The 27357-nt window shown below is 48.3% G+C and overlaps 1 protein-coding gene across 4 annotated transcripts; it reads left to right on the top strand.

Moving 5' to 3' along the window:
* Nucleotides 1–208: 208 nt before the first annotated feature.
* On the top strand, nucleotides 209–27077 carry Znf217 (zinc finger protein 217). Of its 4 annotated transcripts, none has more exons than XM_069990018.1 (6): nucleotides 209–253; nucleotides 13012–14722; nucleotides 18599–18715; nucleotides 19548–21083; nucleotides 23683–23817; nucleotides 25180–27077. In XM_069990018.1, exons 2-5 carry the CDS (start codon nucleotides 13336–13338, stop codon nucleotides 23793–23795), a joined length of 3153 nt encoding a protein of 1050 aa, XP_069846119.1. In that variant the 5' UTR covers nucleotides 209–253; nucleotides 13012–13335; the 3' UTR covers nucleotides 23796–23817; nucleotides 25180–27077. The 4 variants fall into 4 exon arrangements, with proteins under 4 accessions (XP_069846119.1, XP_069846118.1, XP_069846121.1 ...); XM_069990017.1 differs by lacking the exon at nucleotides 209–253 and adding an exon at nucleotides 3505–3630; XM_069990019.1 differs by lacking the exon at nucleotides 209–253 and adding an exon at nucleotides 4389–4407.
* The last annotated feature ends 280 nt before the right edge of the window (nucleotides 27078–27357 follow it).

Below are 27357 nucleotides of genomic sequence, written 5' to 3'. Positions count from 1 at the left end.
GTCTGACTTACAAAGGCACAACTAAAGTTAAAGTCTAGTCTTGTTGATAAACCCATCCAGGTTGATTTTTTTCAGTCAAGCCAGGATTATATCTAAACCTCTATTTAAATTGAGCTTTCTGCTTAGCTCCTCCCTTTTTTGGTTTGCTTGTAAAAACCCAGCAATCACATCTCCTGCAGTATTGTTCTGAGCCAGGTGGGCCAGCCGGCTTCTGGAGTTTTCAGGTTCCAGACACTGCCTGTTCTTCTTTAAGGTAATTTCTGTTACATACTTTTATCATACATTACTGCAGGTTCAAAACCATGATGACTTGTGTGGAATCAAACTTAGTAGATGGAAAAAAAAAACGTGTTTGGGTCCCTTCAGTTGTTTTATTATTCCTATTTAATTTCGTGCCTTTAGTCTTGGTGAAAGGGCTGTCCCTGCTACTCCTCAAATGTCCTTTGTAGTTTGCAGTTGCTGGCAAGGTTGGTTTGCCCAAGTTTTTTTTTTTTTTTTCATTTTCTATTCTTGTGAACTTCTCGCTGCAGTTTTTCAGGTTTTCCTGTTCTGAACACTGAAATTCTTTTTACCCCGGAGTATCTGTGTTGGCTCTGTATCAGCTCCTGGGGTTTCCCGTTTCCAAATTGTTTTTTCTGTAGTAGTTCCAGAGTGAAAGAAAGAAATACTTGCGAAAAAGATCCTATCACACTCTGCTCTTCTCATTAAGGTGAAGTTAAAAAAAAACCAAACAGGTGTTCCAGTCAATAGGACATGGAGTGAGCAGTTTTGGTTTTAAACGCTGGGATTGGCAGGATGGGGAGCACACACATCCGTGTTTGGTTCAGGAAGGCCCGAGATGAAATCAGACAATAGTGACCATCAGATACCGGCCAACATTTTTTATTTTCCAGTGGTCACGTCGGGAACTAGGTCTGCCAGGAGGCTTGAAAAGTGAGGTGTGGTGGCCCCCGTCTGTCCAAGGGAGAGGTGACGGCGGCAGGGTTTGGGGGCGCTGCCAGGGGCGTCCCCGCGGGCCGCCAGCTTTGTTCGGCGGCTGGTGTCCAGTGGCACCTGATTCTTCCAGAGACCGTCCGGGCCCGGGGATCACACGTGGGCGGGGCCCAGCCCCCCCCCCCCGCCCCCCGACCGGCCGCGGCGGAGTTCCCGGCGCCGATCGCGACACCCTGGGTCCCCCACGCCCCGGGGGGCCGGGCCCTGTGGGACCCCGCATTGGTCACCGTTCAGCTGCCCGAGATGCCCCCCCCCATAACGCTGGGGACCCCGCGCCGGGGCCGCCCCCAGGCCGCAGCCCCGCCACGCTCCCCGGTTTCGTCGTTGCTGTGTTGGGGGCACGGCGCCGGCAGTTAAGGTTGTCGGTCATCCTCCGCTCCCCACATCGGGATCACCCACAAAACTCGGCGCTCGTACATCTGCTCAGCCCCCTGCGCTTCCCGAGCCGCCCTGGAAGAGGGGCTGGGGGGGAGGGGGAGGGGAGGGGGAGGGGGAGGGGAGGAGAAACTGTAACAGACCCTATGAGGCCCCGGCGCGCAAACAAATGGAGGCTTTGTGCCCGCCCGAGAGCGGAAAAAAGAAGAAAAAATACAACCGTTTTTTTTTTTTTTTTTTGCTCCGAAAATAACTCGGTAGCGACTAGGTCTGAGCCGGAGGCTCATTGTTCCTCGTGAAACGATTATTTGTCAAAATATTTGATTGTTTCCTCCTTCCTGCTGAAAAGTTTGGACTCGCTTTTCGCCCCATTTTGACACTGGGGTTTTTAACTATCAGCCCTATTGTGTTTACGACATTCAAAGGCTTCGGAGTTCAAAGGTTATCCATTAACATGTATAGTGGGGTTACTGCTTATGTTTTGGCGAAGCCTGCCTCCACTTGAGAATACTTTTCTGGTTTTGGTGGCGGTGGTTGTTTTCTAGAGAAGCGCAGTCGTTTGTTTGGATAAAGTTAAATGAGGTTTCTTGCTTGGTGTTAAAGAACGTGCTTCTGAACTGAGTGTGAGGATGTGTCAGGACCTTTGCGCATTTAAAGAACGGTAGTACTCTTGGGGAACAGAGAATCCTAATACTAAGATAATCTCTATCTATCTATCTATCTATCTATCTATCTATCTATCTATCTATCTATCTGAGGGAAAACGAATAGTACTGGCCTAAGGATAAGATTCTGGCACTGCTAATTCATTGTAATTGATCTGCCACCCAACCAGACTGTATGTGGCATTAGTAGTTATATGTAAAACGACAGCAAAACTTCACACTAGGCAAATCCTCCCCCTTGGCAAAGCTGGCTGCTCAAATTCCTTTTCCTATTGATTAAGGATTGCCATTGCTCACCAGTTCCGGGTCGTTTGGGTAGGCCCCGCCCCTTTACGTTGATTTAGGAAATGATGTGTTTTTGATGCTTTTCCTGATGTATGATTTTTCTCGTTTTGGATACACTGAAGGCCAGTTTAACAACAACAACAACCAGTTTAGCTATTTTGTTTGTAGCAACTTGCACAGATGGATTTCACATTCGACACCATTTGCATTTTAGAGCAGAAAAATTAGTGGGTGCCATTGTCGGCCCCAGGTTCCTTCCAGGGCTTTCCTGGCCCAGGAGGTATCTGTCACCAGCCTCGGAATCCTAACCTCTTCCTGCCTTTTCTCCATCTTTTTGAGTCCAGAAGAAAACAGTTGGGAAACACTTTGCAGGAGTTGGACGTGGGGGGGGGGCAGCGTTTTTGTTTGGTTCTCACTTTAAGCCTGGCTTCATCCAAGTGAATTTTTATCACACAAAAACTTGAGTGGCTCTTGGAGGCTAGGGCCAATTCGGGAACGTGGATTAAAACAGAACCGTCAGCCCAGCGCCTGGAGGGGAAAAGAAAATGGAATTAGCCTCACCAAGATACTGATTAAGAGGGAAAGAATTAATCTCATGCTTCAAGAAGATCGGAACCGGGCTTTATACTGTTCTACCCCGCTATTTCCTAACCTACCCGAGCCCGGGTAAGGGGTTTTTGTTTGTGATTCTGGGTGACCCGGGAGTTGGGCTGCGGGCCCCTCCCCTCCCTGGGCGCACCTTGCGAGGGAGGGGGCGACCCGGCGGGGTCTGCGCCTGCGCGCTAGCCAGAAAGGCTCTTCTCCCGCCCCCCTCCCCACCCCCCCTTAGTACCTGTCATTGGAACCACCCGGGCGCGAGCCCGCCACGTTATGCCGCATGGGTGGGGGAGGGGGAGGGGGCGGGCGGGGGGCGCGGCGGGAAGGCGCGCGCGTGCGCGGGAATCGCGGTACTGGACCGCGCCGTGCGCGCCCCTGCCTGCGCGTTCGCGTTCCGGGGCGGAGCCCAGAATAGTGGGCGGGGCAGGGGCGCGCCTGCGCGGATCACGTGGGCGCCGGAGGCGTGCCCGGGGCGGGGCCGCGCGGCCGGTGGAGGCCGGAGGCGGGGCGTCGGAGCGGCGGGGCCGGGGGCGGGCGCAACAGCTGCTCCGAGCACTTTCTGACCCAACAGTCCCCCTGCGCCGGACGCGCCGCGCCGCGCCGGGCGGCTCTAGGGACCCCCGCGCCTGCACTGTCCCCGCGCGGACGAGTAGGGGGCGCCCGCGCCTTTGCCCCGTGCGCACCCCGCCCCGCTCACCTTAGCCCCGCGCCTGAGGTGAGCCCGGCCCCCCCAATCCTCCGGCGGGGGCGGGGGGAGTGGGGGCGCTCTTTTTCGGGGGAGGGTCTTCCGGGCGCCAGGCCCCCGCGGCGCCCCGGCGGGGAGGCTTCGCGCCCCACGCCCCCGAGCCGGTGCCCCCGAGTCTCGTGGGGGGCCGGGTGCGGGCGCGGGCTCCGGGAGGTGCCCGCACAAAAGGCTGAGGACCTGGCGTCGCCTCCCTCCCCTCCCTCCGCGCCGCTCCTCATTCAAACCCGGCGGCCGGCGGGGTCGCCGCCGCGCGGCGCCGCGGACGGAGGCGCGGCCGCCCGGCCGGCCCAGGTAAAGGGGCGCCCGGGAGCCCCGGCCCCGCGAGCGTCCCGCCCGCGCCCCGCGTCGCGCCGCTTCCGCTCTCGGGCGCCCCCTCCCCACCGGCGCGGGGCGGGCCCGGCGCCGCACGGTGTCAGCAGCGCACACACCCGGGGGTCGCCCCCGCTCCCCGGCCGGGCGGCCGAGGGGTCCTGGGAAAAGTTGGTGGCCCGCCGGCGGGTCCCGGCGCTGGCGGCGGGGGGGGCGGCGCGGGGGCCCCGAGGGGGGCGGCAAGTTGGAAACAGCCAAAACAATGCGTCCCCGCAGACAATGGCCCGCGGGGCGCCCGGGCCGGGCGGGGGGCGCGTCCGCGGGGGGCCGCGGCGGGGGTCGCCGCCCACCCGGGACCCGCGCCCACCGAGCCCCGGGCGCCCTCCTGCCGGTCCGGACCCTCCGCGCCCGGACTGCGTTTCCTGGATTTGCTATAAGGTGGTTTGGGTTTTCTTTTTTTTCTTTTGAAGATTCTCCCCCCCCCCTTCTCTGCCCCAAAGTCGAGTCGTGGCTCGTAGAGTCGTTAAGAGTGTGTCTGCAACCTGGGGGGCGGGTGTTGCGGGGCCCCGGGGCCGGCGGGGCCAGCTGCGGGGACCCCGGGGGGGGTGTTCGCCCCGAAGTGCTTGCTTGCTTCCCGAAGGAAGTTTGCGTCGGGAGGCGCCGAGTGGAGAAACAGCTCTGCTTGGGAGGCTGAGTTCTCCTCTCCCCTGATTGCTCCCGAACCCCTAACGCACGGGACCGCGGGGGGTGCGTCTGGGGGGTGCCTGGGTGGTCTGCCTTGGGGCGCCCGGGTTCCGGGGGACCCACGTTTTAGGACGGGGCAGGGCCACGGAGGACGGGAAGCGCATTCTTGGGCGGGTGGGGGGGGTGGGGAGAGCAGGCAGTGAATTTTCCCCAAAAGTTGGGTGACCCGAAGCCAGCCGAGACCACTAAGCCCCCCTTTCGGCCACCAGAAGTCTGCCATACAAAGGCAGTAGAAACCCGACCCCCACCTTTTTTTTTTTTGTCCCAAAGAAAAGGGTGGTCGTTTCAAGTGTGTTGTTCCATTTTGAAATTTTTTGAGCCTCGACTTACCTTTGAGTCAGCCCCATTGGGCTGGAGGGTTTGGGCATTCCTAAGCAGGTACTAAAGAAATGGAGGCTGCCTAGTGGGCCTGGAGCCAATTCGGGGGTCGTTAGTCGTACACCTTGTGTACCTCTGAGTGGCCCTGGCCAGTGTCCTGGTTTGGTGGATGGGTTGGAACCATTAAGCTGTATGTTTGAAGAAGCCCAGTCTGACTTAGTTCAGGTTGATTCAATTATGTCTTCATCCCTTTTGAGTTGGTTGAATGACTTGACATGAGATTAAGCTCAACAAAAGGAGAGGCAGGGTAAGACAGCTGCCTAGCAGGCCTGGCCAGTAGGTAGGGGTCTCCAGGGGCTATTCACCTTCTCTTTGTATGTGGGAACGATGCTCAGTCAGCTCTCTTTTACTGTACTTTTCCCCTGAAGTGGAGGGACTGCCTTGATTGATCACAAATCAGACTTTATAATGTGAAGTTTTTTAAGGCCTTTAGGATGAGTAATAGGTCTAGTTTCTTAAAAGCCTTTGTTTGTCTGTAGTGACAAGTGCAGAAAAATCTAATTGCTTTATGTCTCCAGAATACAACAGTTACACCACTAGTTTGTGCTTGCTTAGTTAATGTGTGCTAAGAACTTTTTAGGTGTGTCCTTAATGGTGGATGACTTTTTTTTTTTCCTTCCGAGAAGTCATGTTTATTTTAGATACTGTTCTGAGTTCTGAAGCCTGTAGTGTACTGTTTTGGTTTCTTTAATCCTCCTGTTTTTAGTTCAAGTCACCCCTATCTCCAAATTACTGCCAGTTTTATTCAGTTACAGAAGTATTAAAGAGTCAGGAAGGAGGAATTTAGAAAACCCAGTTGTCAGTTGTTACAATGCAGATTTGTAGTGTATTTCGATTGTTAGAATGGGGTTAGTAATCTGGCCGTTGGGGACCCAGTGTGTGGAGGAAGGCTGCCCTTTAGAACTGTGCCTTCATTTGCATACACGAGGAGGAAGTAAGAGGGACCCTTTCTGCCTTTTCGTGGTGGAAGGACACATTGGCTCCCAGGGTCCAGTCAGTGTCCAGCCTCACCACACCAGCCACCACTTGGCAGTTGGACCCTTGTTTTTTTAATAACTTGTGAGATCGGAGTTAGAGCAGTTGCCTTGGATTCCTGGTATCCTCTTTCACTTCTTAGTTAGAAAAAAGGAAGTAAGATACCACTTCGAAAAAATGTGCGGAGAAAAATTTTCCCCCTGAAGAATGTATTTTAATAGTATCTCAGAGATTTTTTTTTTCCCTCCAGGTGGCTGAGGAGGAAAAGGGGAGTGAAAGCTATGACTTTGGTTTCCTTTCTTTTAGGTGGAGGAAGATTTGCATTCTCTTTGTAATCCCCCATTTTTGGCTGTGAAACTCAGGGAGGACTAGGAGCCCCTAATCCTTTTCCTAGGGACTTGTTTTAGAGGAAATCTGAAAATAAGACTTAATCAAGTCACTTATGCACTGATGAAATAATTAAGGTTACAATGGCCGACTCAGAGTCTCTATCTCCTTGGGCGCTGTAAGTGCTAATCACCTTTCTCCCTTACCATCAGGTCTTAGGAAATGCTGTGTTTTTACCCCAGCGGGTTGCCCTCTCCAGCCAGAGCACTCTGTTCTGAGAAGCTTGATTAGAGCCTTGGGTGTCCCAAAGATGGGCCATTTTCCATTTTGCCAAGTGACATTCTTTTTGCACAGTTGTCACAAACATGGTATTGGTGATAAGAACTTTGGAGTAGCTTTAATGACCCTTGACTGCTTAAAACCTACTAATTTAACAAGGGTTCTACATTTTTCTGACTCTTGTCAAAATAAATAGTGCTTTTACAGATGTTTTATATGAAGCTTTGTCTCTACTTGTTCAGTTCCGAGTGTCTCACAAGTTGTGGTGGTATACTTGAGGTGGCTGGATACGATGTGTTTAAAATAATTCCTAGTTTCCCATTTCAGTTTAAACCCATAGAAGTGTGTTTAAGAAGTTGAAAAGTTGAACAACTTCTAATAAATACACAGTAGCTGTAGGTTTATAAGCAAGAATTAATAAATAGAAATGAAAACCATGAGACAGTTGTGTAAGGCCAACTGTTAAAGATTAAAATAAGTGTAAAGAGATTTTAGGTTACATATTACTGTCAAACGTGTAGAATGGTTTTAAAAATCACTAGAGTATTAAAAAATAAAAACCTGGAAAGTCTGTACAGAACAGCTACCAAAACTGAGTTAAAAGAATCCTAGTCATATCAAATGTTCCAAACAGTGAAGGGGGTTTAGTTCAGCATGTAAATTTTGTTTGGGACAATAGAGGAGCCTTCCTTCTACACCCCATCTCCAGATTTTGGGGGGAGGGGTGTTAACTAGTTGGAACACAGGCACGTGGGGAGGAAAGACTGTACTGTTACACAAAGACAGTAGCAAGGGAAGCCAGGTTGTGGAGTCTGATTTAATGGACTCCCTCCGGGGCAGTGTCAAACTCTTCCTGAAACGTTGCTGGCTTTTTTGGTTAAGGTGATGTCGATTTTTGTTCCAAGCCATCCTACAGCTGGACAAATTTACAATGGTATGTAGGGCAAAGGGTTTTGAATTTAGACCATGAGGCCAGATAGAAATCTGTCTTTAAGGAAGTAGAAGGAGGGCCATTCTAAAGTTCACAGTTCCTGTGAGCAAGCAAGCTGGCTCCTTACATACATATGTCTTCCAAATAAATAAGGAGGTGCCCTCCCACATTAGCCAGTGTCCACCACTAATCAGTGTTCCTTAAAGAACTCTACATTTGGACACTTGTTGACAGTGCTGTAAACATCCTGCCCAGCATACCCATATAACTGAGTTACTGGAAATTTGGGACCAGTTTGGTAATTTTATGATAAAGTTGAGAAATAAAATTACAAATCCTGAATAGACAGCTGAGTAAATTGTAGGACAGAGTGGGTTTAGCTCCCTAGCCTTGGTTGGAAGCTTGCCTAGTTGTTTGTGACCTGCACTGCCCCACTCAGGCTGGGGTTAATAGGCTGTGTGGTGTTTCTTGTGTTCATTACTTTAACCTGGAGTTAAATGGGTTGCATGACAGACATATACAGGTTTTGTTGAGTCAGCCATAGGATATATATTTTTTTGTTTCCCCTGTTCTGCCTCTATCAAATCCATATAATTTAAAAGTTATGTTCAAAGTGGAGGATTGGTTTAATTTTTCTGTTTGATAGTGGATAAGTCATTTTTAGTTTACTATATAAATGGCCTGAACAGTGATTGTTACTACTAACTAAAAAGAGGACCTTCCCCATTAATTTGGAAAGCAAGCAGGTGACTTGAAATAAACATTAATTTTTAGTTTTTATTGTCTTAATATTTGGGAAAGGGGAGTATTTAGATATTGTTAAGGAAAGATCCTAGGCCTGTAAGTGTTGCCTGAGCTTGTGTTTAACTTGAAGTTAGTTAGATTGCTCTAATTTAGACATTCCTGGCCAGGCCTGAAGGAAGTCAGTCTACTCTGAGCATGGTGCCGGGTAATGGGCAGTTACTGCTCATCTACATGTGCTGGCTTGTGTGACACACAGAGAAACACCTCCAGCACTGATCTGTAGGTTAAGGAACAGGTGAAGAGGATGATAAAACAGCTAGGCTCTTTCATTTCCTGAAGTTTTGTTTTCCCTCAGACAAAATTCTGTCAGTTTTCAAAATGTAGACGATTGTACTCCCTTATGTAAAAGTAATATCAGCAGAAACTCACTGTTTGCAGTGCTTCACCATACCTAGTTAAAAATTAAGTTATATCCCTTAAGGATCTTCCAGATCAAGATGGAATTGGCAGAAGACTGTCAGCATTGATAATACTGAAAGTAAAATGAAAGGTGTATGTGGTTCTGAGTTCCCAGGAAAAGCCTTTGGCAGAGCCAGACTGACCTGGGTGAATCAGGAGGTTTCTAGTTAGGATTTTTATTGTATTTTCACCTCACCTTGTTGGGCTGAGTATTTTTGTGTAGTTCTGAGAAAATGGAGATTATTTTCTCTAGGCTTTTCCCATGTTTTGGCCTTTGAGCAGGTTTTTGTTTTTGTTTTGTATATGGAGATTTACTTTGTAATCCTGAATTTAAACTTGGAAAATTTAAATCCTTTTCAGTCAGGTTCAAGCATCTTTTCCCACAGGTTATGAGGGAAGTTGGGTTGATCATTTAGCTCTGTGTGACTCGGTGATTTCCTTGCAGGAGAGTTGCGAGTGTGAGGTTACCGGTTTGGATTGCTTCTGTGCAGTAACTGCTCTGAGGAAGGGGATTAAGGACATACAGTGTGTGTGAATGTAGAGAAAGAACTCACAGGAGGCTTAGAAGTTTCATAACCAGAACTTGGAAGTAATTTTATAGTTAGAAGGATCCAGATGAATTGGCCAGAGACTAGCAGTTTTAACTTCAGTTACTAAATAACCACAGATTTGGGCATAGGGCTAATTTGGGAAAAAGTAAAGATGAATAGAATTTTTGTGTGTTTTTGACAGTGTTTGATAAATATTGCTGTCTGAAGGTGGTATAACTTACAATCTGTATGTAAAGAATACTATTTCCCAAGAAGAGTCACTGCCAGGAAGGTGATGGTTACTCCTAATTTGTTGTACTTCAGTACAACTTAACACACTTTTCATTAAGCAATGTATGATTAATGTTTGCTAATTTATAGTCTTGAGATGTAGTGGTAGACCATATAGTAGCTTTCATCCCAAATCAGTGTCTAGGTAGTAACTTAAATATTCTTAGTGAATTTCAAAGATTATGTTGTGGTACATTAAAAAAAGCAAGTCAGTAATCACATAGTAAATTAAGCCCCAGTATTGTCTCAAAATGTAAGATTAGTATTGAAGGACCACCTGACTCCTGTGCCTATGCTGAATGGTAACTGTTTACCTGAGCAGAGGTTTTAAACTATTTTAAACATAAAGTGTTTTTACAAACTACCTTTCAATAAGCCTGCTGTGTGTTCTGGATGCTCACTGTCCTGCCCAGTAAAATCGTTTGGGTTGTAGGGTGGTATTTAACACCCCCACTTCTTTGTTAGGAAAGACAATTCTTCTATCAGCCGCCACATGGGCTTACTGTTGCTTCTGTGCTTAGAAGAGAGCCTGGGGGATTCTGGGAAGGCTGTATGTACATTTCCTTTGTTTGGGGGTGGGGTGGGGGGGGAGTGTTACTAGTAATTACATTAGAATTTTGTTTTGGTTATTTCTGATATGATTTAGGTATTTATTAGAACCACTTTAAGGATTTTTGCTTAGCCATTTAGTTTAAATGGTGTACATGTAGTTTAAATTACTGGTTGCTTTAGAGTTTAAGAATTCTGTTTAAATTTTTTTATTATTGTTTTTTGTTTTGTAGTTTTCAAGTTAGTCCAGACCCATAGCTGATTTCTGTAGCAGGTCCAGCTTGTTTGTTTGGATCACAGCAAAGCTGGAACTCTCCTTGCTCTTCTTTTTCATAACACTGTTCCCACTGTGCCTTGTGTTACCCTACACTCCAGGGAAGGAATTGAGAATGTTAGCTAGAGACCATGGCAGACTTCTTTCTCTTACTCCAGAGATTTGAGGATTTCGGAGATGAACATTGGAACGAAACTGTATTTTGTAGATGGGTAGTTGTAGTACAGTGCCTGGTGGGAAAACGGGGCTCCACATAGCTCTAGTGTGACCTTGATGAGTGAGGAGAGGTAGGAGGCTCCCCCAGCGCTGCCAGCGCATTAAGAAAGTGAGGTTTCTGCCCTGAATTGTTCATTGAACTGAGAGCCAGGTTTTTCTCACCCTCAGTCCCACCTACTGTGCTGAGGATTATACTGGTTCTTACCATTGAGCTGTGCTCTTAGCCCAGCCAAATTTCATTTAAAAAAAAAAAAAAAGAAAGAAAAAAGTCGAGGCTTGCCCTACGCTGACTTTGATTTTGCTAATTAAGGACATTCAAAACAAAACAAAATTATTGTCTGAAAGTTCCCCTTGGTCTTAACTACTTTAGCATTTAAAAGAAGATAGGACCTTAAGGGAATGATAACGTTTTTTCCTTAGTTTTGTTTTCGAAGGTACTTTAGATTTGAACTCAGAACTTTTATGCTTGCCAAACTGGTATACTTACTGCTTGTGCTATAAGATCAACATATAAATGGTGATCTGTATTGAAGTTGAAATTGGTCCTTGTGGCTTGGTGTAGAACTCATTGAGTTATTTTCGCTAGTTGTTGATCCGTCTGTAGAAAGTTTTCTAGAATGCATACCTTAGTTCTTCAGTGACCAAGTGGCTCAGGGCATGGGTGTGGTGGTGAGGCTGACTGGACCTGGAGTCTCTGCACGGTGCTGTATTGTGACACCGGCAGGTATCCAGCCCACGTGTTTATCCTGCATTGTGATTACAACAGAGGAAAAGTACAAATGGAGATAAAACTGCAGTGTTTTCTTTACCTAAGCTTTGCTCTAGAGTCTTGGGCAGAGCAGCTGTAGTACAGCGTAGTGTTAGTCTCTAGTTTATTCAGAACTAAAGATCAACAGGGAGAATGAAAGGAAAGCGTACAGTCCCAGCTCTGAGGAGCTGGAGAGGACCACAGCTTTCTTGTTTCGTACTAGTGACAGTGGGGGGCAGCGATTTGCTTGTGTTTGTTTCCTTGGGTAGAATTAACTGACTTAAGTGTTAAAGTAGCTGGCAGTGTTGAAAGGCAGGTTGTCTGGGTGCCATAAAGGGGAGAGTATTGACCTGAGAGGTTAATTCTCTGAGTGAAAATCAACCTCTCCATAAGGGCCTGCAGAGCTACATAAAATAAGCCTTTTTCCATCTGGCCAGCCATAATGGGAGAGGTAGGTTAAAAAGATGATAAAACCTGTTTTCTGCTGAAAAACTAAACCATTTAGAAACAGCTCTGTTGTGGGTTTTATCATGAATATGTGCATTCACCACGTACAGATTTTGTTTGCATATTTCCTTGTTTGTTGTTTGGACTGGGATGTCTGGTGTGATGCTTGCTGAACAGTGGACTGCAGTTTAGAATAAGCAGGGACCTAAATCTAATGCCTTCTCTCAGGATGAGTGCCATGCTGAGGATTTTGGGGATGGTTCCTAATTAGTACCATGTTTTGGGCCTTGTCTGTGGGTGTATAGAAAATCAATTGGCACTTGGCTTGAAGATGTGGTTTCCTGTCGTCATCTTTACTCTTACAGCTTGCACTGTGGGAGGCTTATAGGATGTATACTCACCTTGTAGTGGCATTCAAAATATGATAATTTGTCTTTATACTTTGTGGGTGTGTGTGCCTGTGTGTGTATATGTATATATGTACACAGGATCCCAGGCCTCCTGTGTGTGTGTGTGTGTGTTCCTGTCAGCTTCTGTTGTGTATACCACACTCAACTTATTTGACCTTTAAACTTAAGAGGGAAGTACCACATGTTAAAAGTATCCTTTTCTCTTCCTTCCTTCCTTCCTTGCTTCCTTCCTTGCTTGCTTGCTTCCTTCCTTCCTTCCTTTTTTTTTTTTTTTCTGATAATTGGGTTTGAATTTAGGGTTGTTGCTATCCCTTAGCATTTTGCTCTAGACTGGCACTCTACCACTTGAGCCACATCTTCACATTCATCTTTTTGGTGATTGATTGCCAATAAGAGTCTCATGGACTTTCCTATCCAGGCTGGCTTTGAACCACAATCCTAACTACTTCAGAGCAGATCTCAGCCTTTCAAGTAACTAGGATTATAGGCACGAGCCACAGATGCCTTGGCTTTTGAAGTTTTTTGACTAGATGAAATTCTACACACTTAATAAGTGTACTGACTGGACAGAATGTTGCTTGTTTAATGAACAGACATGTTTAACCGGATGTGATATGGGTTAGGTAGAGGTGAGGCAGTTGAATGAGGTCCCTCTGTGACGTGGTAGGCCATTTGACTCAGAAACACTGCCTTCTCTTTTCTAGCCTTGTTAACTAGTTTTGTTATTTTCCCCCCTCTAGGTTTTGGAAACCTGGTGTCCACATCTCAGTCAGTGGAGACTCAATGGAATTAAGACTTGTGCGAAGTCCGATGTAAGGCACAGTGTGCAGTCTTCTCTGCACCCTGAGAGTGGCTGGTGACGTCACTGAGTTTCTCCAAACTTAGGAGGATAAGTCGGATGCTTTCTTTTGAACTGTGTCATACGTATTGGTCCTAGTTTCGGAGGCGAGCAGAAGCTGCTGAGGTGACAGACAAGTCTTCCAAGTGGCCTTATTCCAACCCCAGGAGTTCTCCAGCGAAGGGTTTTTTCTTGGTTTATATCCAGTCCTCAAGCAACAGGAGACATGCCAACTCAGTCCCTCCTGGTGTACATAGATGGGCCAGAAGTCGTTGGGGGGTCTCTTGGCACCCAGATGGAGGTGGATAATGCCATGTCATTCAAAGGGGCTGCTGTGGTTCCTTTCCGAGCCTGTCAGGAGAAAAGTATAATCCAGATAGAAGACTACGTGCCCTTGGATTGCATGTTCTGCAGCCAGACCTTTGCACAGTCAGAGGACCTGAACAACCACGTCTTTCTGCAGCACCGGCCCACTCTGTGCGAGCCTGCCGTTCTGCGCGTGGAGGCAGAGTACCTCAGTCCTCTTGATAAAAGTCGGGTGCGAGCAGAACCCCCGAAGGACAAAAATTGCACAGAAAAGGAAGAACTGAGCTGTGAGGTGTGTGGGCAGACGTTCGGCGTGGCTTTTGATGTTGAGGCGCACATGAAGAAACACAAGGACTCATTCACGTACGGGTGCAGCCTGTGTGGCAGGAGGTTCAAGGAGCCCTGGTTTCTGAAGAACCACATGCGGACCCATAGTGGCAAGGCAGGTGCCAGGAGCAAGCTGCAGCAGGGCCTGGACAGCCCGGCCACCATCAATGAGGTCGTCCAGGCACATGCAGTCGTGAGCATCACATCACCTTACAAAATCTGCATGGTTTGTGGCTTCCTCTTTCCAAATAAAGAGAATCTAATTGAGCACAGCAAGATGCACACCAAAGAAGCCACTGCCGCTGCCAGCAACACGCAGATTGATGCCTGGCAGGAGGGAATGCCCTCTCCATTCCCATCCCCGAGGGAAGAGCTGCTGCAGTTTTTAAACTTAAGGCCCAAGTGCCACCCTGAGACCACAAGGAAGGCCACTGCAAGCATCCCTCAGCTGGACCCCTTCACCACCTACCAGGCGTGGCAGCTGGCCACCAAGGGGAAGGTTGCCATCGCCCAGGAGGAGGTGAAGGAATCCGGGCACGAGGGGAGCACTGACAATGACGACTCGTGTTCCGAGAAAGAGGAGCTGGGAGAAATTTGGAATGGGAATAAATCAGAAGGGTCCGGAAAGTCCAAAACAAATAAAAGTAGTTGTGCGGGCTTTTCACAAGACAAGGAAAAAGCCAGACAGGCCAGTGGTGAAGTGCCTTCTACGGACACTGATGCCAAGTTGGCCAGTAACAAGGAGAAGCCCACACACTGCTCTGAATGCGGCAAAACCTTCCGGACTTACCACCAGCTGGTGCTGCACTCCCGAGTGCACAAGAAGGACCGGAGAACTGACACGGGCTCACCCCCCATGTCCGCGGACAGCAGGCAGCCTGGGTCCTGTTCCCTGGACCTCGCCCCCACTCTGGACGACCGTGGAGAAGGAGGCTCTGAAGACGGATCTGAGGACGGGCTCCCTGAAGGGCTCCAATTGGGTAAGCACCTTGCCACATACATCTCACCACCCCACTAGCCATCCCTTTAGGTGGAGTCACTTAACCCCATCCCTTTCTTGTATGATAGCAACAGGGTTGTGCCGAAAGGTTTGGCTTCTCAGAGTTTCTCCTTGGAAATTCTGTGATTTTTTTTATTTTTATTTTTGTTTTGTTCCAAAGACATGCTTTTGTAATCTGTCTCTTTTAGAACCATCCTCCAGCCCTGGCTCTCACCTGGGACTCCCGGGTGACATCTGGCAATGTTTGGAGATATTTCTGGTGTTGCTAGGTATGCCTAAGTGAGCTGGCATCTCCATCAAAGAACTGCCTAGCCCAGAAAGGCAGGAGTGTCAGGAGGGAGGGATTCTGCCCTTCACTCCTTCTTACCTCACGTATACCAAGCCTAGGCAGGCCTACTTCCCGTGCATTTATTCCAAACAGGCTTCTGTGGGTACAGGAGACACTGGAAGGGTTGCCAGGCAGAGCCAGGGTTTGCTAGGACAGTCATCTATTACTTTCTGATCACTTGCCTGATCCTTTGGTGGTCAGGATCCGGTAACAAATGCTTAAGTGACTGGAATGGTCTGTTGGTAAAATCTAGGCGATGTGAGCTCATTTCACACTGGCTCAGAAGACCTGCCAGCATGCCAATGGCATTTCTAGATGTAAACTGAGACCTCTACCTTTGTACATCTTGCGCCTAGCCTGGTGGCATGATCTGAGGCAAAGGAGGCCACCTGGGTCTCAGACCCACTGAAATAGTGAAATATGGATTCTGCTGTTTAATGTACCCCTTCACCCCTTGTGTGAGACGTTAGTGATGAGGAGCATCATTTCCAAGAGCTAAGAGCAGATGTGTTGCATCCCTTCCATATAGCTTTGCTATCTGTGTATTTCAAGCCTTCTAAGAACTCTGTGGCCTAAGAAGATGTGGGCAGCACAGTGGGCTGGACTTGCTACCAGCTGGTCCCTTAGGCTGGCACTCAAGTTTTCTTCCTGGTCACGTAACTGACTTGGGTCCGTCCCTAAACATTTCCATCAGAAATGTTTAGTAAGGGCTGGGAAGGTGGCTCAGTGGTAGAGTGCTTGCCTAGCATGCATGAAGCCCTGGGTTCAATTCCTTGGCACCACATACACAGAAAAAGCCGGAATTGGTGCTCTGGCTCAAGTGGTAGAGTGCTAGCCTTGAGCAAAAAAGAAGCTCAGGGACAGTGCGTAAGCCCTGAGTTCTAGCTCCAGGACTGGCAAAAAAAAAAAAAGAAAAAGAAAAAAGAAAAAGAAAAAAAAAATGTTTAGTGGTATGTTGAGCTCCAGGGACACAAGGCATCCAGCACTTAGCATAGCTCAAATCTTGTTTCTAGAAACCTAGGAAAAGCCTTCGATATGCAAATGGCATCACAGGTATAAACACAGCCCTGTCCAGTTGCCCTGTGATTCCTGGTAGTGTTATACCTTGGGTTTCTGAGAGGTGCCCGATGTTGGTAGGTGGTAGGGAACCTTGGGGACAGATAGTCAGGGATAGGATGCCCAGTCGCTGGTGCCCACAGGTAGGCCATCATTTCTGGTTCTGTCCTAGTGCTTTGCGACCAATTGTGAGCCACTTAACCTTTCTTTGCTCTGTTTTCCCTATTTGCATCTTCTTCCCCAGGCTATTAAAAGTTCCCTCTAGCATTGTAAAAAAGGGTAGGAGAATGTGGAAATGTCACATCTTTCATTTTAAAATGAAGACAATCATTCCATTACTTTGTGGATATGATCTGCCAGATGTTCTGATGCACAGTTGGAGGGAGGAGACTACCCAGGGAAAATGCAGTGAGCCAGGCACATCTGTCTTAGACATGTAGGAAATGGATTTTTCTACATCTGTGTTGTTAGGTAGCTTTAGAGTTTCAAGGTTCTCTTAGTGTACTATCAGTCTGGCTTTTTTTTTTTATTGTTGTTGTTGTTGTTGTTTTTATTGTGGTTGTTGTTGGTTGTGGGGCCTGAACTCTGGGCCTGGACACTGTCCCTCAGCTCTTCAGCTCAAGACTAGAGCTCTACCACTTGAGCCACAGTGCCACTTCTGGCTTTTTCGGCTTATGTGGTGCTGAGGAATCGAACCCAGAGCCTCATGCACTCTACCACTGAGCCACCTTCCCAGCCTGAGTCTAGCTTTCTTTAGGTTTCCTTCCCCTCTCCCCACTCCCCTCGCCAGTGCTGATCCTGGGGCTTAAACTGAGGGCTTGGGCAGACTTTTGTGCCCAATTGGCTTTGATCCTTATATTTCATCCTCCCGAGTAGATAGGGTTACAAACATGAGCAAGCAGTTACTGGCTAAGTTTAATCTTTTAATTTTTATTATTATTTTTTTTGTGCCTGTCATAGGACCTGGGTTCTGTCCCTGGGCTTTTTTGCTTATGGCTGGCTTTCTACCACAACTCCACTTCTAACTGTTTGGTGGTTAATGGAAATAAGAGTCTTCTGAACTTTGTTGACCAGGCTGGCTTTGAACTGAACGGTGATCCTCAGCTCTCAGCCTCCTGAGTAGCTAGGATTACAGGCTTAGGTTTACTTTTAAGAATTTTGAAAGTCTTCCTGGTACTTTTTTTTAGGGCAAGGGCTGTCTCTTGTACCCTTCCCAAGAGTGGGCTCTAGTGAAATGGAGCCTGTAAGTCCTGTGTTTATTACATTGAAGGGGTTTGTGGTAGTTTGCCTTTCAGAATTGGAGCTGTAAGGGGTCTAGGATGAAGCATTGGGAGGAGGAACAGGGAACTTTTTTTTTTTTTTTCTTTTGGGTCCCATTGTGGGTAGCGCTCTACCACTTGAGCCACAGTGCAACTTCCAGCTTTTTTTTTCTGCTTATGTGGTGCTGAGGTATCGAACCCAGGGCCTCATGCATGCAAGGCAGGCGCTCTACCACTGAGCCACCTTCCCAGCCCCCAGGGAACTCTTAATTGAGAATAAGAGTTTTACAAACTGACTAGTTTATGTCCTGTTGTCCTCCCCTTAAGCCCTGATTATGCTAAATTTTAAGAAATTAACAGGCTTGTAGTCACTTCTAATTGTAATAATGTGTAAATATCCTCAGTAGGGAGTTTTTAGAACTAAGTATTCATGCTGGTATTGAACAGCACTATATAGCTAGTTATCTGTTGGGGGACTGATGTGGGGTCCGGGCCGTGGTGACCTTTTAATTAGAGTGGGCTTCTGCACATCAGGCCCACTGCCTTAGTGTCAGAGGGGACAGACTTTGGCCTGTCAGGTAGAGTTTTTCCTTTGAAGTGCTGGTGGACTATGTACAGTCTGTGTTCTCAAACTTCCAAATGTTGGCCTGATTAGATTGTGCTTGCTGCCCTCTAGTGGAAATTGGTGTGATCTTAGGCTAAGAAAGATTCTTTTCTCCTGGAGATTGGGAATGCTGATAATTTACATTGACTCAGTTTCAAAAGCCCTGACTCTGAAGAAGGTGACTCCTACCTTCAGGGGCTCCTGGTCCTGTACACTGCCTGTGGAGAAGATGTACTACAGAGGCTGCCCATCCTTCTCCCGTCAAGTGATCATGTATTATAAAACTTAAAAAAGTTCAATTGGGCGCCAGTGGCTCATAATCGTAGCTACTCGGGAGGCTGAGATCTGAGGATTGTGGTTCAAAGCCAGCCTGGGCAGGAAACTCAGTGAAACTCTTATCCCCAAGTGACCAGCAAAAAGCTGGAAGTAGAACTGTGGCCCAAGTGTAGAGCACTAGCCTTGAGCAAAAAAGTTCAGAAACAGGCAAAAAGGCTTTTGTTTCTACCCCAGCACTAAAATAAAAATGTTTATGTCAAGAAGGTTTGGGACAACAGTGCCTGGTTACGTGCTTCAGCTGTCTTACGTAAAAACTTTTGTTTTTGCTTTAAGATAAGAGTGACGGTGGAGGAAAAGTAAAGCATCTCGCATCCTCGAGGGAGTGTAGTTATTGTGGAAAGTTTTTCCGTTCCAACTATTACCTCAATATTCATCTCAGGACGCACACAGGTAAAGGACTTTGTTTTTAACGCTTGTAGTGGGTAAGAGCTGAGGTGTGTTGTCTGTGGCATTGTGGCGCTGCCCATGAGTAAAGAACAAAGTGAGCATAGTGTTTAAGGCTGAGTTAGCACTGCTGCAGGACTTTATTCCCATTCCCACAGGGGTATGTAGGTTACACACCTCACTCTACCTGCTGATGCATTCATTCATTCATTTCAGTACTGGTTCTGGGCTTGAACTCAGAGCCTGGGTGCTGACCCTTAGCTTCTTTGCTCAATATTGGTGCTCTACCCCTTGAGCCACAGCTCCGCTTCCAACTTTTTGCTAGTTCTTTGGAGATAAGCGTCTCATGACCACAATCATCAGATCTTAGCCTCCTGAGTAGGATTACAGGTGTGAGTCAATGGCACTCCCTCTGACATTTTTAAATGCTACATGTTTTCTAAACTATTTTTGACAATGTAGAATGAAGCTAGCATATCTAGTAGTCGTGGAAGCAACTCTGGCATAGTGGATCTGAGTGTGTCCTCGTTCATGTACAAGCTGGGCAAAGTTATATCTATTTGTTATATCCATTTTCTTAGCTGAAGAAGTGTGATAATCTGTGTTTCTCAGGGGCTAGGACAAAGGTAAATCAGCTAACAGCATTGTTTACTTTGTTTAGTGAGGAATGTGCTCACATTCTAGGGCTTTTCCAGATGGTGGGTGTTGAGCAGTGTAGCCCTGAGAAATCCTGGGTGGAGAGGGAAAGGAAAGAGCTGGGTGCACTCTTACAGATTTTCTCAAGTTCGACTTTGGTGCATTTCACAACCTGATAACACAGAGATGTTTCTTGTTTTAGGTGAAAAACCATACAAATGTGAATTCTGTGACTATGCTGCAGCCCAGAAGACATCTCTGAGGTACCACCTGGAGAGACACCACAAGGACAGACAGGTGGCTGACACTGCTGCCGAGGTGAAGAGCGAGGGTAAAGGCCAGGAGGCTGAAGATGCACTATTACCTGCCGACAGCACACAGACCAAAAATGTAAAGCGCTATTTCAATGGTGCCAAAGATGGTAAAGGCAGTCCGCCTGCCAAGCAGCTTCGCGAGGTGCCGTCTGTCTTTGAAAATGCTCTGGGCAGTGCAGTCCCGCCACCAGCACACAGAGATACTCAGGATTTCCATAAAAGTGCAGCCAGCAGTAGCACTGAGAAAGTGAGCAGAATTCCTGCCCCTGCCTACCTGGACCTTTTGAAGAAGAGGTCAGGGGGTGAACCTCAGGCCAGCATCCTCACCTGTAAATCAGAAGCAGGTGGGGCTTCTGTGGACAGCAGTGCCGTCCTGCGGGGCCACCCAGGCCACATAGAGAAGCAGCCGGAGACTACTGCAGCTGATCGCAAGCCAACAAAGCCCAGCCTGGATTGTCAGGAGAAACCTTTGAACTTATCCCTGGGGGTCCTCCCTGGTTGCTCTGCACTCTCTCTGAGTAAAAGTCTAATCCCCAGCAGCACCTGCCCATTCTGTACCTTTAAAACATTTTATCCAGAAGTACTCATGATGCACCAGAGGCTGGAGCACAAGTACAACCCGGACATTCAGAAAAGCTGCAGGAACAAGTCTCTGCTGAGGAGCCGGCGGACCGGCTGCCCGCCTGCCCTGTTGGGCAAAGACGTGCCTCCACTGCCCAGTTTCCACAAAGCCAAGTCCAAGGCTGCTCCCCCAGCGCAGTCCAAATCCCTGCTTCCTGAGAAGGGGCGGCAGGGCTCCTCAGGGCCAGGCAAGGCCCCCCTGACTTCAGGGACGGACTCTAGCACTTTAGCACCAAGTAACCTGAAGTCGCATAGGCCACTGCCCAGTGTTGGGGGTCCTGGGGCAGCCAGGCAGCAGCCGTCGGAGACGTTTACCAAGCCCAGTGTCTCTCCTGTGCCTGAGAAATCGAAAAGACCTGACGCCAAGGTGAAGCTGCTGCCCGCTGCCTCTTCCCAGGCCCCCCTCGGCAGTGGCAGCCGCGGCAGCAGCAACAGTTCCACCGACCACACCCCAAAGGCTGATGGGTCCTGGGCACCCTCTGGGAGAGACTATCTCTGCAAACGGAGCACCGAGTTTGGGGAGCCTCTCCCCAAAAGACTCAAGTCCAGTGTGGTCGCCCTTGATGTGGAGCAGCCCGGGGCTAATGGCAGAAGGGGCTTTGAGCTCCCCAAGTACCCGGTGGTCAGGAGCCTCCCGACGCTCCTGCCGCAGGAGTGTGTGCTTCCCCCCAAGCCCCGGCTCCTGAGCTCTGGAGAGGTGGACTCCCCCAGCGTGCTGACCATGCCCAAGTCCTACAGCGGCTCAGGGTCGCTGCTCGCCTGCCGCCCTGCCCCGCCGCCAGCCCCCAGCCCAGTGCTTGAAGGTAATGCCGGGTGCCGGGTGCCGGGTGCCGGGTGCAGTTAGTTGCATTGAGGCCAGAATGCTACAGCTGAGCCCTGGTTGTCTTTGGGGCCCAAAGGAAGCACTTGGGGGTTGGTTGGAAGGGCAACAGTCTGTACTCTTCCATGACTAGGGCCAGGGCTTGATGGTGGTGTGGGTAAGAGCCCCATCCCTCCCCTCCCCCTCCCTGCTGCTCAGTGCCTCATTACAGCTCCTTCTCCCCTTTGCACCCTTCCTTTTCCCTTCCCTCTTTCTCCCTTATACCTCTCCTCCCTTCTCCCTTCCCTTCCTTTTCCCCTCTCCTCTCCCCTTCTTTCCCTCCTCCTCCCCTCTCATCTGCAAGGTTTCACACACGATAGCCAGGCACCCTGTCATTTGAGCCACGCTTCCAGCCACTTTTGCCATGGTTCTTTGTGAGATTGTGTCTCACATTAGGCTGGGGTCAGCCTGGGTTGCAATCAACATGGAGCCTGGGGGGACTGGCAGCATTCCCCATGGGAGTGTTTGCTCCTGTCAGAGTGTTCTGGAGCCCGCTGTGCAGGTGGCGAGAACGGTGGGTGTCCAAAGGCCAGGTCCCGCCAGCTCCTGGGGTCAAGGTGTGCATCACGGCTGTTCTCAGGAGCTCTGATGATAGGGCGCAGTGCTGTGCACAGCCTCGGCTCAGTTTGGAGTCTCATGAGTTTCTTTTGTCTGGCCTGGCCTTGAACCACAATCCTCTGTATTCCATCTTCTAAGCAGGTTTTTAATTTTTGAGAAGCCTTGCTTCCTCCCCCTCTTCTCCCCCCCCCCTTCTGTTGACTGGGGGGCTTGAACTCTGGGCCTGGGCGCTGTCCCTCAGCTCTTCAGCTCAAGGCTAGCACTCTACCACTTGAGCCACAGCACCACTTCTGAAGATAAGAGTCTCAAGAACATTCATGGCCCCCCCCCCCCCCCCCAGCTGGCTCGGCTGGCTCTTGAACAGCAATCCTCAGATCTCAGCCTCCTGAGTAGCTAGGATTACAGGCGTGAGCCACCGGCACCTGGCCTGACAATCTTGCTTTATCCCACACTGGCCTTAAAATTTGTGATCCTCTTACTTAGTTTTTTGATGACTGGAATCACATGTGTGAACTACTGTGCTTAGCTTACTTTGAACATCGGTGTATACTCAAAAGTCCAGCCGTGTCCCCTGTGGGATTTGAGGTCCTTCCCATGTGTCTTGCCCCTGGCTGGTCCATAAATTCCTAGAAGGCCATATGACCCTGCTTAGTAAGCACCACAGTGTACAGAGCAGTAAGTAGGAACCGTCTTTTGCCTTTTTGGCATTAATGCATCTAGAACCCCACTGCCCGCTGGTTTTGTTACTGAGTGACTATGAGAGCTGGCCTTATTTTCCCATGACAGGGAGCCTGGAGGGGACCGGCAGCATTCCCCTTGGAAGTGTTTGCTCCTGTTGCGGAGTGTTCTGTAGCCGGCTGCGGAGGTGGCAAGGAGGTGTCTGAAGACCAGGTTCCCCGTAGCACCTTCCCTTTCAGGATAGGGGGCAGCTGCTGGTTCCTGACCTTCCAGCTTGCGTGGATTTGAACGAAGGCTCTGTGTGGTGGCAGTGCCCATCCAGGATGACTTGGCAGCTGGCCTGGTGTCATGGAAAATAATTGCTTTCACACACTCCAGTGGATTTCATTAAAGTTATGATGAAGTAGTAATTTTTGGCTGTCTCTCGATTAATAATGTCTACTTCCCACCCTGGTGCTCAAAAAGGGGCATGAAATAAAACTGCCCAGGCCAGGTCTGGCAGTTGAGGCTGAGGCAGAAAGCGTCTCGAGTTTAGGGCTAGTCCAGGCTCCATGGCAAGACTTTGTCTTAGAAAGCAAACAAATAAGCTAGCAGAAGGCTTGTAAGTCACGTCCTCTCTTCCCTTTATTTTATTTTATTTTTTTGTTTTCGTTTTGGTCGTGGGGCTTGAGCTCAGGGCCTGGGTGCTGTCCCTAAGCTTTTTCATGCACTCTAGCACTCTGCCACTTTGAGCCACAGTGCCACTTGTGGTTTTCTTTTTTTTTTTTTAATTTAATTTTATTTTATTTGTGAACATACTGTACAGAGGAGTTACAATTACATGGGCAGGATAATGCGTACATTTCTTACCAAGCATTGCAGCCTCCTCCTTTGTTTACCCTTCACATCCCTTCCCAGCCTCCCCCCTCCCCCCTCACTTGTGGTTTTCTGAGTCTCACAGACTATCCTGCCTGGGTTGGCTTTGAGCTGCAGTCCTCAGATAGCAGCCTCCTGAGTAGTTAGGATTGTAGATGAGAGCCACCAGAGTCCAGCCATCAGATCCTCTCAAACGGGCCTTCTTCCCCACCCCTCCTCCCCCCTTTCCACCCTACCTGGTGTTTTCATAACACACGTGGGTTTGACGTGTTTTATTCTGTCCTTCTCTTTTTAATTCTTACCTGATGACAGTCTGGAAGGTCCTTAATTTTATTATGATTTAAAATTCTGGGTTCCTAAGTGTTTGTACTAAATAATTCACTGTGTGTGACTTGTCTTGCCAGTCACTTGAGCCTCTGTCCATGCTTTGTATGTACACTTTTTCCCTTCAGGAAAGAGACCTGTGTCCTACCAGCACCTATCTAGCAGCATGCTACAGAAGAGGAACTATGAGACTTTCATCGGGAATGCCCAGTATCGACCAAATGATAAAAAAACAACTTGAATTCCTATTTATTGAGAAAAAGGTAAGCATATGTTTTCATTAACTATAGTGTATTGGTTTTACTTAAGTGAAGATAAACTGTCTAGTTCTCCAATAGAATATGCAGTTCATTACTTGAATGTGTTTCAGAGCTCAGAGGGGTCTGCGGGGGACCCTGGTGATAATAGGAATAACTGTCCTGACGTCACTCGAAGTCCATTTTTGCTGGGCATTGAATGTGCTTCAGCATCAGCCATTTAATCCACCTTCCAGCAGCGGGTGCTGGTAGGACAGGGATCCCCAAACCAGCTCTCCACCTGGTGGTTTTTGTCAATAAAGTTTTATTGGAATCCAGCCAGTCCTATTTGTTTACTTAATGAATATGGCTGCTTCCCTACCACAACAGCAAACCCACTAGCTGTGACAGGCCACATAGCCTACAGCTAAAATAGTGTTTGGCCCAGTGCTGTGTAGTGGGGACTGAGGATGGGGCTGTGTCACCTGCCCAGGCTGTAGCAGGAGCCTTGTGTTCACACAAGTCCAATCTTGGGCTCAGCCTTCTGGCTTGAGCTGCGCAAAGCTTTCTCAAGCCAGAAGCCAGTGGCTCACACCTGTAATCCTAGCTACTCAGGAGGCTAAGATCTGAGGATCACAGTTTGTTTTTTGTTTTTTTTTTTGTTTTGTCAGTCGTGGGGCTTGAACTCTGGGCTTGGGCGCTATCCCTCAGCTCTTTAGCTCAAGGCGAGAGCTCTACCGCTTGAACTACAGTGCCACTTCCTTTTTTTTTGTTTTTTGTTTTTTTTTTTTTTGAGGATCACAGTTTGAAGCCAGCCGGGGTAGGAAAGTCTGTGAGACTCTTATCTCCAATCAACTGGAAGTGGAGCCGTGGTTCAAATGATATAGTAACAGCCATGAGCAGAAAAGCTAAGAGATTGCACCAAGCTCCAGTGCTTGGCACATGTGCATGTGTGCATGTGCGTGCACGTGCAGCCCCCCTCCCCCCCCAACCAACAAAGCCTTCTCCTCAGATCTGTACCTGGAGGAGCTGGGGTTTTTGACCTTGTGTGTCAGAAGTATGACTAGAGTCAGGCTCAGGAAAGATTTGGCAGAGGTCAGGGATGTGCACGCAGGGTTACGCTTGGACTCACCGCTTCATTACTGAGGCTCCTGGATGCAGGAAGTGTGGGTAACGTGTCCCACAAAGCTGCTGCCTCACATGCAGGGAGTAGTCACTAAGTGTGAAAAGAAGAAGGACATGGCCCAGTGACTCAGTGTCCTAGTACCACGTTGTTAGCTCTCGCTCACACTCACCCATAGCATTCCCAATCCCACTGCATTCGAAAGTTTTGATTTCTAACCCACACTGATTTTTATCTAAATCACGGTGAACCTTTTGTCTCTTCAGGTCTTGCTGGATACAAGTTCACAGTCTCCGGGAAAATATTTTAGTTTGTCCTTTGAAGAAAATGGTGAAAGCTACTGAAATAAGCTGTGATTGTATACATACACACATGTGCGAGGCGCACAAAGGAACACTACAGTTCATAATGTCGTTCTCTTCATGTACCAAATAGCAATAAAACTAGTTGGAACCATTGGCTGTACACAAGTACAAGTGGGGGCTGGAAGTCTGTTTTGTCCCCAAATATTTTTTTTTTTTCTTGTGAGAATTGACCAAATAAGTGGAGTTTTGCATACTTATGCTGCTGGGGAAAAAAATCACTTGGGCGGGACGGGAGGAAGAACCTAATTCTTGCACCTCAGGTAAAATCTGTAAATACTTAAGTTGTAAACCTGCTTGTTTAGATACTGTGTGTTCCTTTCCCTCTGGAGCTCTGTGCTCTGAGCAGTTTCTGCGGTTTGTCTTTTTTTTGTTTAACAAATATCAAGGATCGGTGTCAGCCAATACCTCCCCATCTTGAGGTCCTAGTGAAAGAGTTCCCAGAAGGAAGTGCTGCCTGCCTGTCTGTGGAGGGCCGCCTCAGAGCTTGGCCCTGGCCTGTTGGGCAGCGTTGGGCAGGTGAGGGGACTTTTACTTGGGAAGCAACTGCATGGGGCGCTCACTCTGTTTTTTTTATCAGGTCACATTGATTAGGAAGTCCAGTTTTGGGGGGCTGGGGGCTGCTGCCTGAATGAGCATGGAAGTGCTGCCAGAGGCTGCCAGAGTCAGAAAGGCTGGGAAGCACTTTGAAAGGGAAGAGAAGGTTTGCGTGGGGGGAACGAGGGCCCGGGCACCAGAGCCACATCAGTTCCGAGCTGGGGTGGCTGCCTGAGCCTCTGGGGCGCAGAGCAGTTAGCTGTGTCCAGACCCCTGGTCCCCCATTTCTGGGCTACGAGCAGCGGCATTTCTCCCTTCCTCCCCTCTGCACACAGTTCCTACACCAGCTGGCTTGCTGGAGACTTTTAAACTTGAGTTCCTTTCGTGTCTGAGTTTGTTCAGCAGCTCGTGGGCTTAGCACCCAATTATTTTATTAAGAAACTTTCAAAACAAACTTTGCACTGCTCCCTCTCCTTGCCTCAGTCCTCTCCACAGAACAAGGGTAAAGTGCTAAAGAATCTTGATTTTTAAAAAAAAATTTTTTTATTCTTTATGCAACACAAGGTGGTGTTGGCAGAAGTCTTAACTCCCGTGTTCCAGGGAGACATAGTTTGCGGTGGTCTCGGCCACCGCAGCGGGGGCCTCGTGCGAGGAAGGAAGGCATACGCTGCTCCCTCTCCCTGTCAAGCTGAGCCATATGTACATAGTCTAGATTTTGTTTCAATAGTTTTGCACTTTTATATCCTATTTTTGAAGATTAACACATTTGCAAGATGATTGACTCGATCTTTGCCTAATGCAGTGAGTATTACAGAAAGCTTGCTGTGGCTATAAATGTAAATCTTAAAGGGTGGGTGAGGATAGCGGGCTGAAATTCAACTTGTATTTAAAAAAAAAATCACCAAATCTATTTGAAAATAAGTCAGTATGTGTTCTGCTGAAGTCGGGGCTTTCGGATCTCTCCTTTTCAACTACATTTCTGAGTGCAGAATGCCAGCGGTTCTTGACGGCCCTTTGTACTTCAGAATACGATTATTTGGGTCCATCAGTATTAACTATTGGGATACTACTGGTTTTGTATTTTTTTTTCCTATGGGACAACAGTACATATGTAGAGGTACAGTTTGTTGGATTTTTGTTTATTTATTTCATCCCAGTTTGATTTATTTTAATTGTTGATACTTAAGTTGTCAAACAGTAGACATTGTTTTATTTATACTTCAGCTTAAAGTTATGTTATGTGGATGTAAATATAGATTTGGTGTTTTGCAATCTTGGCTTTTGGTCTTCATTGTGTCCCTGTTACGATTTTCCTTAACTGTTAATAAATGCAACTACATATGCACGCATACACGCACACTCCAGTAGGTGAGTGTAAATTGGTCCCTGTGTTCCTCCATACCCCTCCTGGAGGTCTTTGTGTTGGGAAAGGGGCGTGAGGGGGGGGGTTTACTTCAACTTAGGGCCACATGCTTTTGCTTAACCTTTTTCTCTCAAGGCTGGTACTTTACTACTTGAGCCACACCTCTACTTCTAGCTTTTTGC

Source organism: Dipodomys merriami, unplaced genomic scaffold (genome assembly GCF_024711535.1).
Source record: "Dipodomys merriami isolate MVZ:Mamm:240054 unplaced genomic scaffold, mDipMer1.0.p SCAF_39, whole genome shotgun sequence".
Taxonomy (NCBI): Eukaryota; Metazoa; Chordata; class Mammalia; order Rodentia; family Heteromyidae; genus Dipodomys; species Dipodomys merriami.
This window is presented reverse-complemented; position numbering and strand designations above follow the sequence as displayed.

What these genes read in the sequence shown, in the direction of transcription:
- Znf217 (XM_069990018.1), top strand. Translation starts at nt 13,336, where the DNA reads ATGCCAACTCAGTCCCTCCTGGTGTACATAGATGGGCCAGAAGTCGTT. An exon ending in CCCTGAAGGGCTCCAATTGG is followed by an intron (nt 14,723 to 18,598) that starts GTAAGCACCTTG and finishes TTTTGCTTTAAG; the next exon opens with ATAAGAGTGACGGTGGAGGA. An exon ending in CCCCAGCCCAGTGCTTGAAG is followed by an intron (nt 21,084 to 23,682) that starts GTAATGCCGGGT and finishes TTTTCCCTTCAG; the next exon opens with GAAAGAGACCTGTGTCCTAC.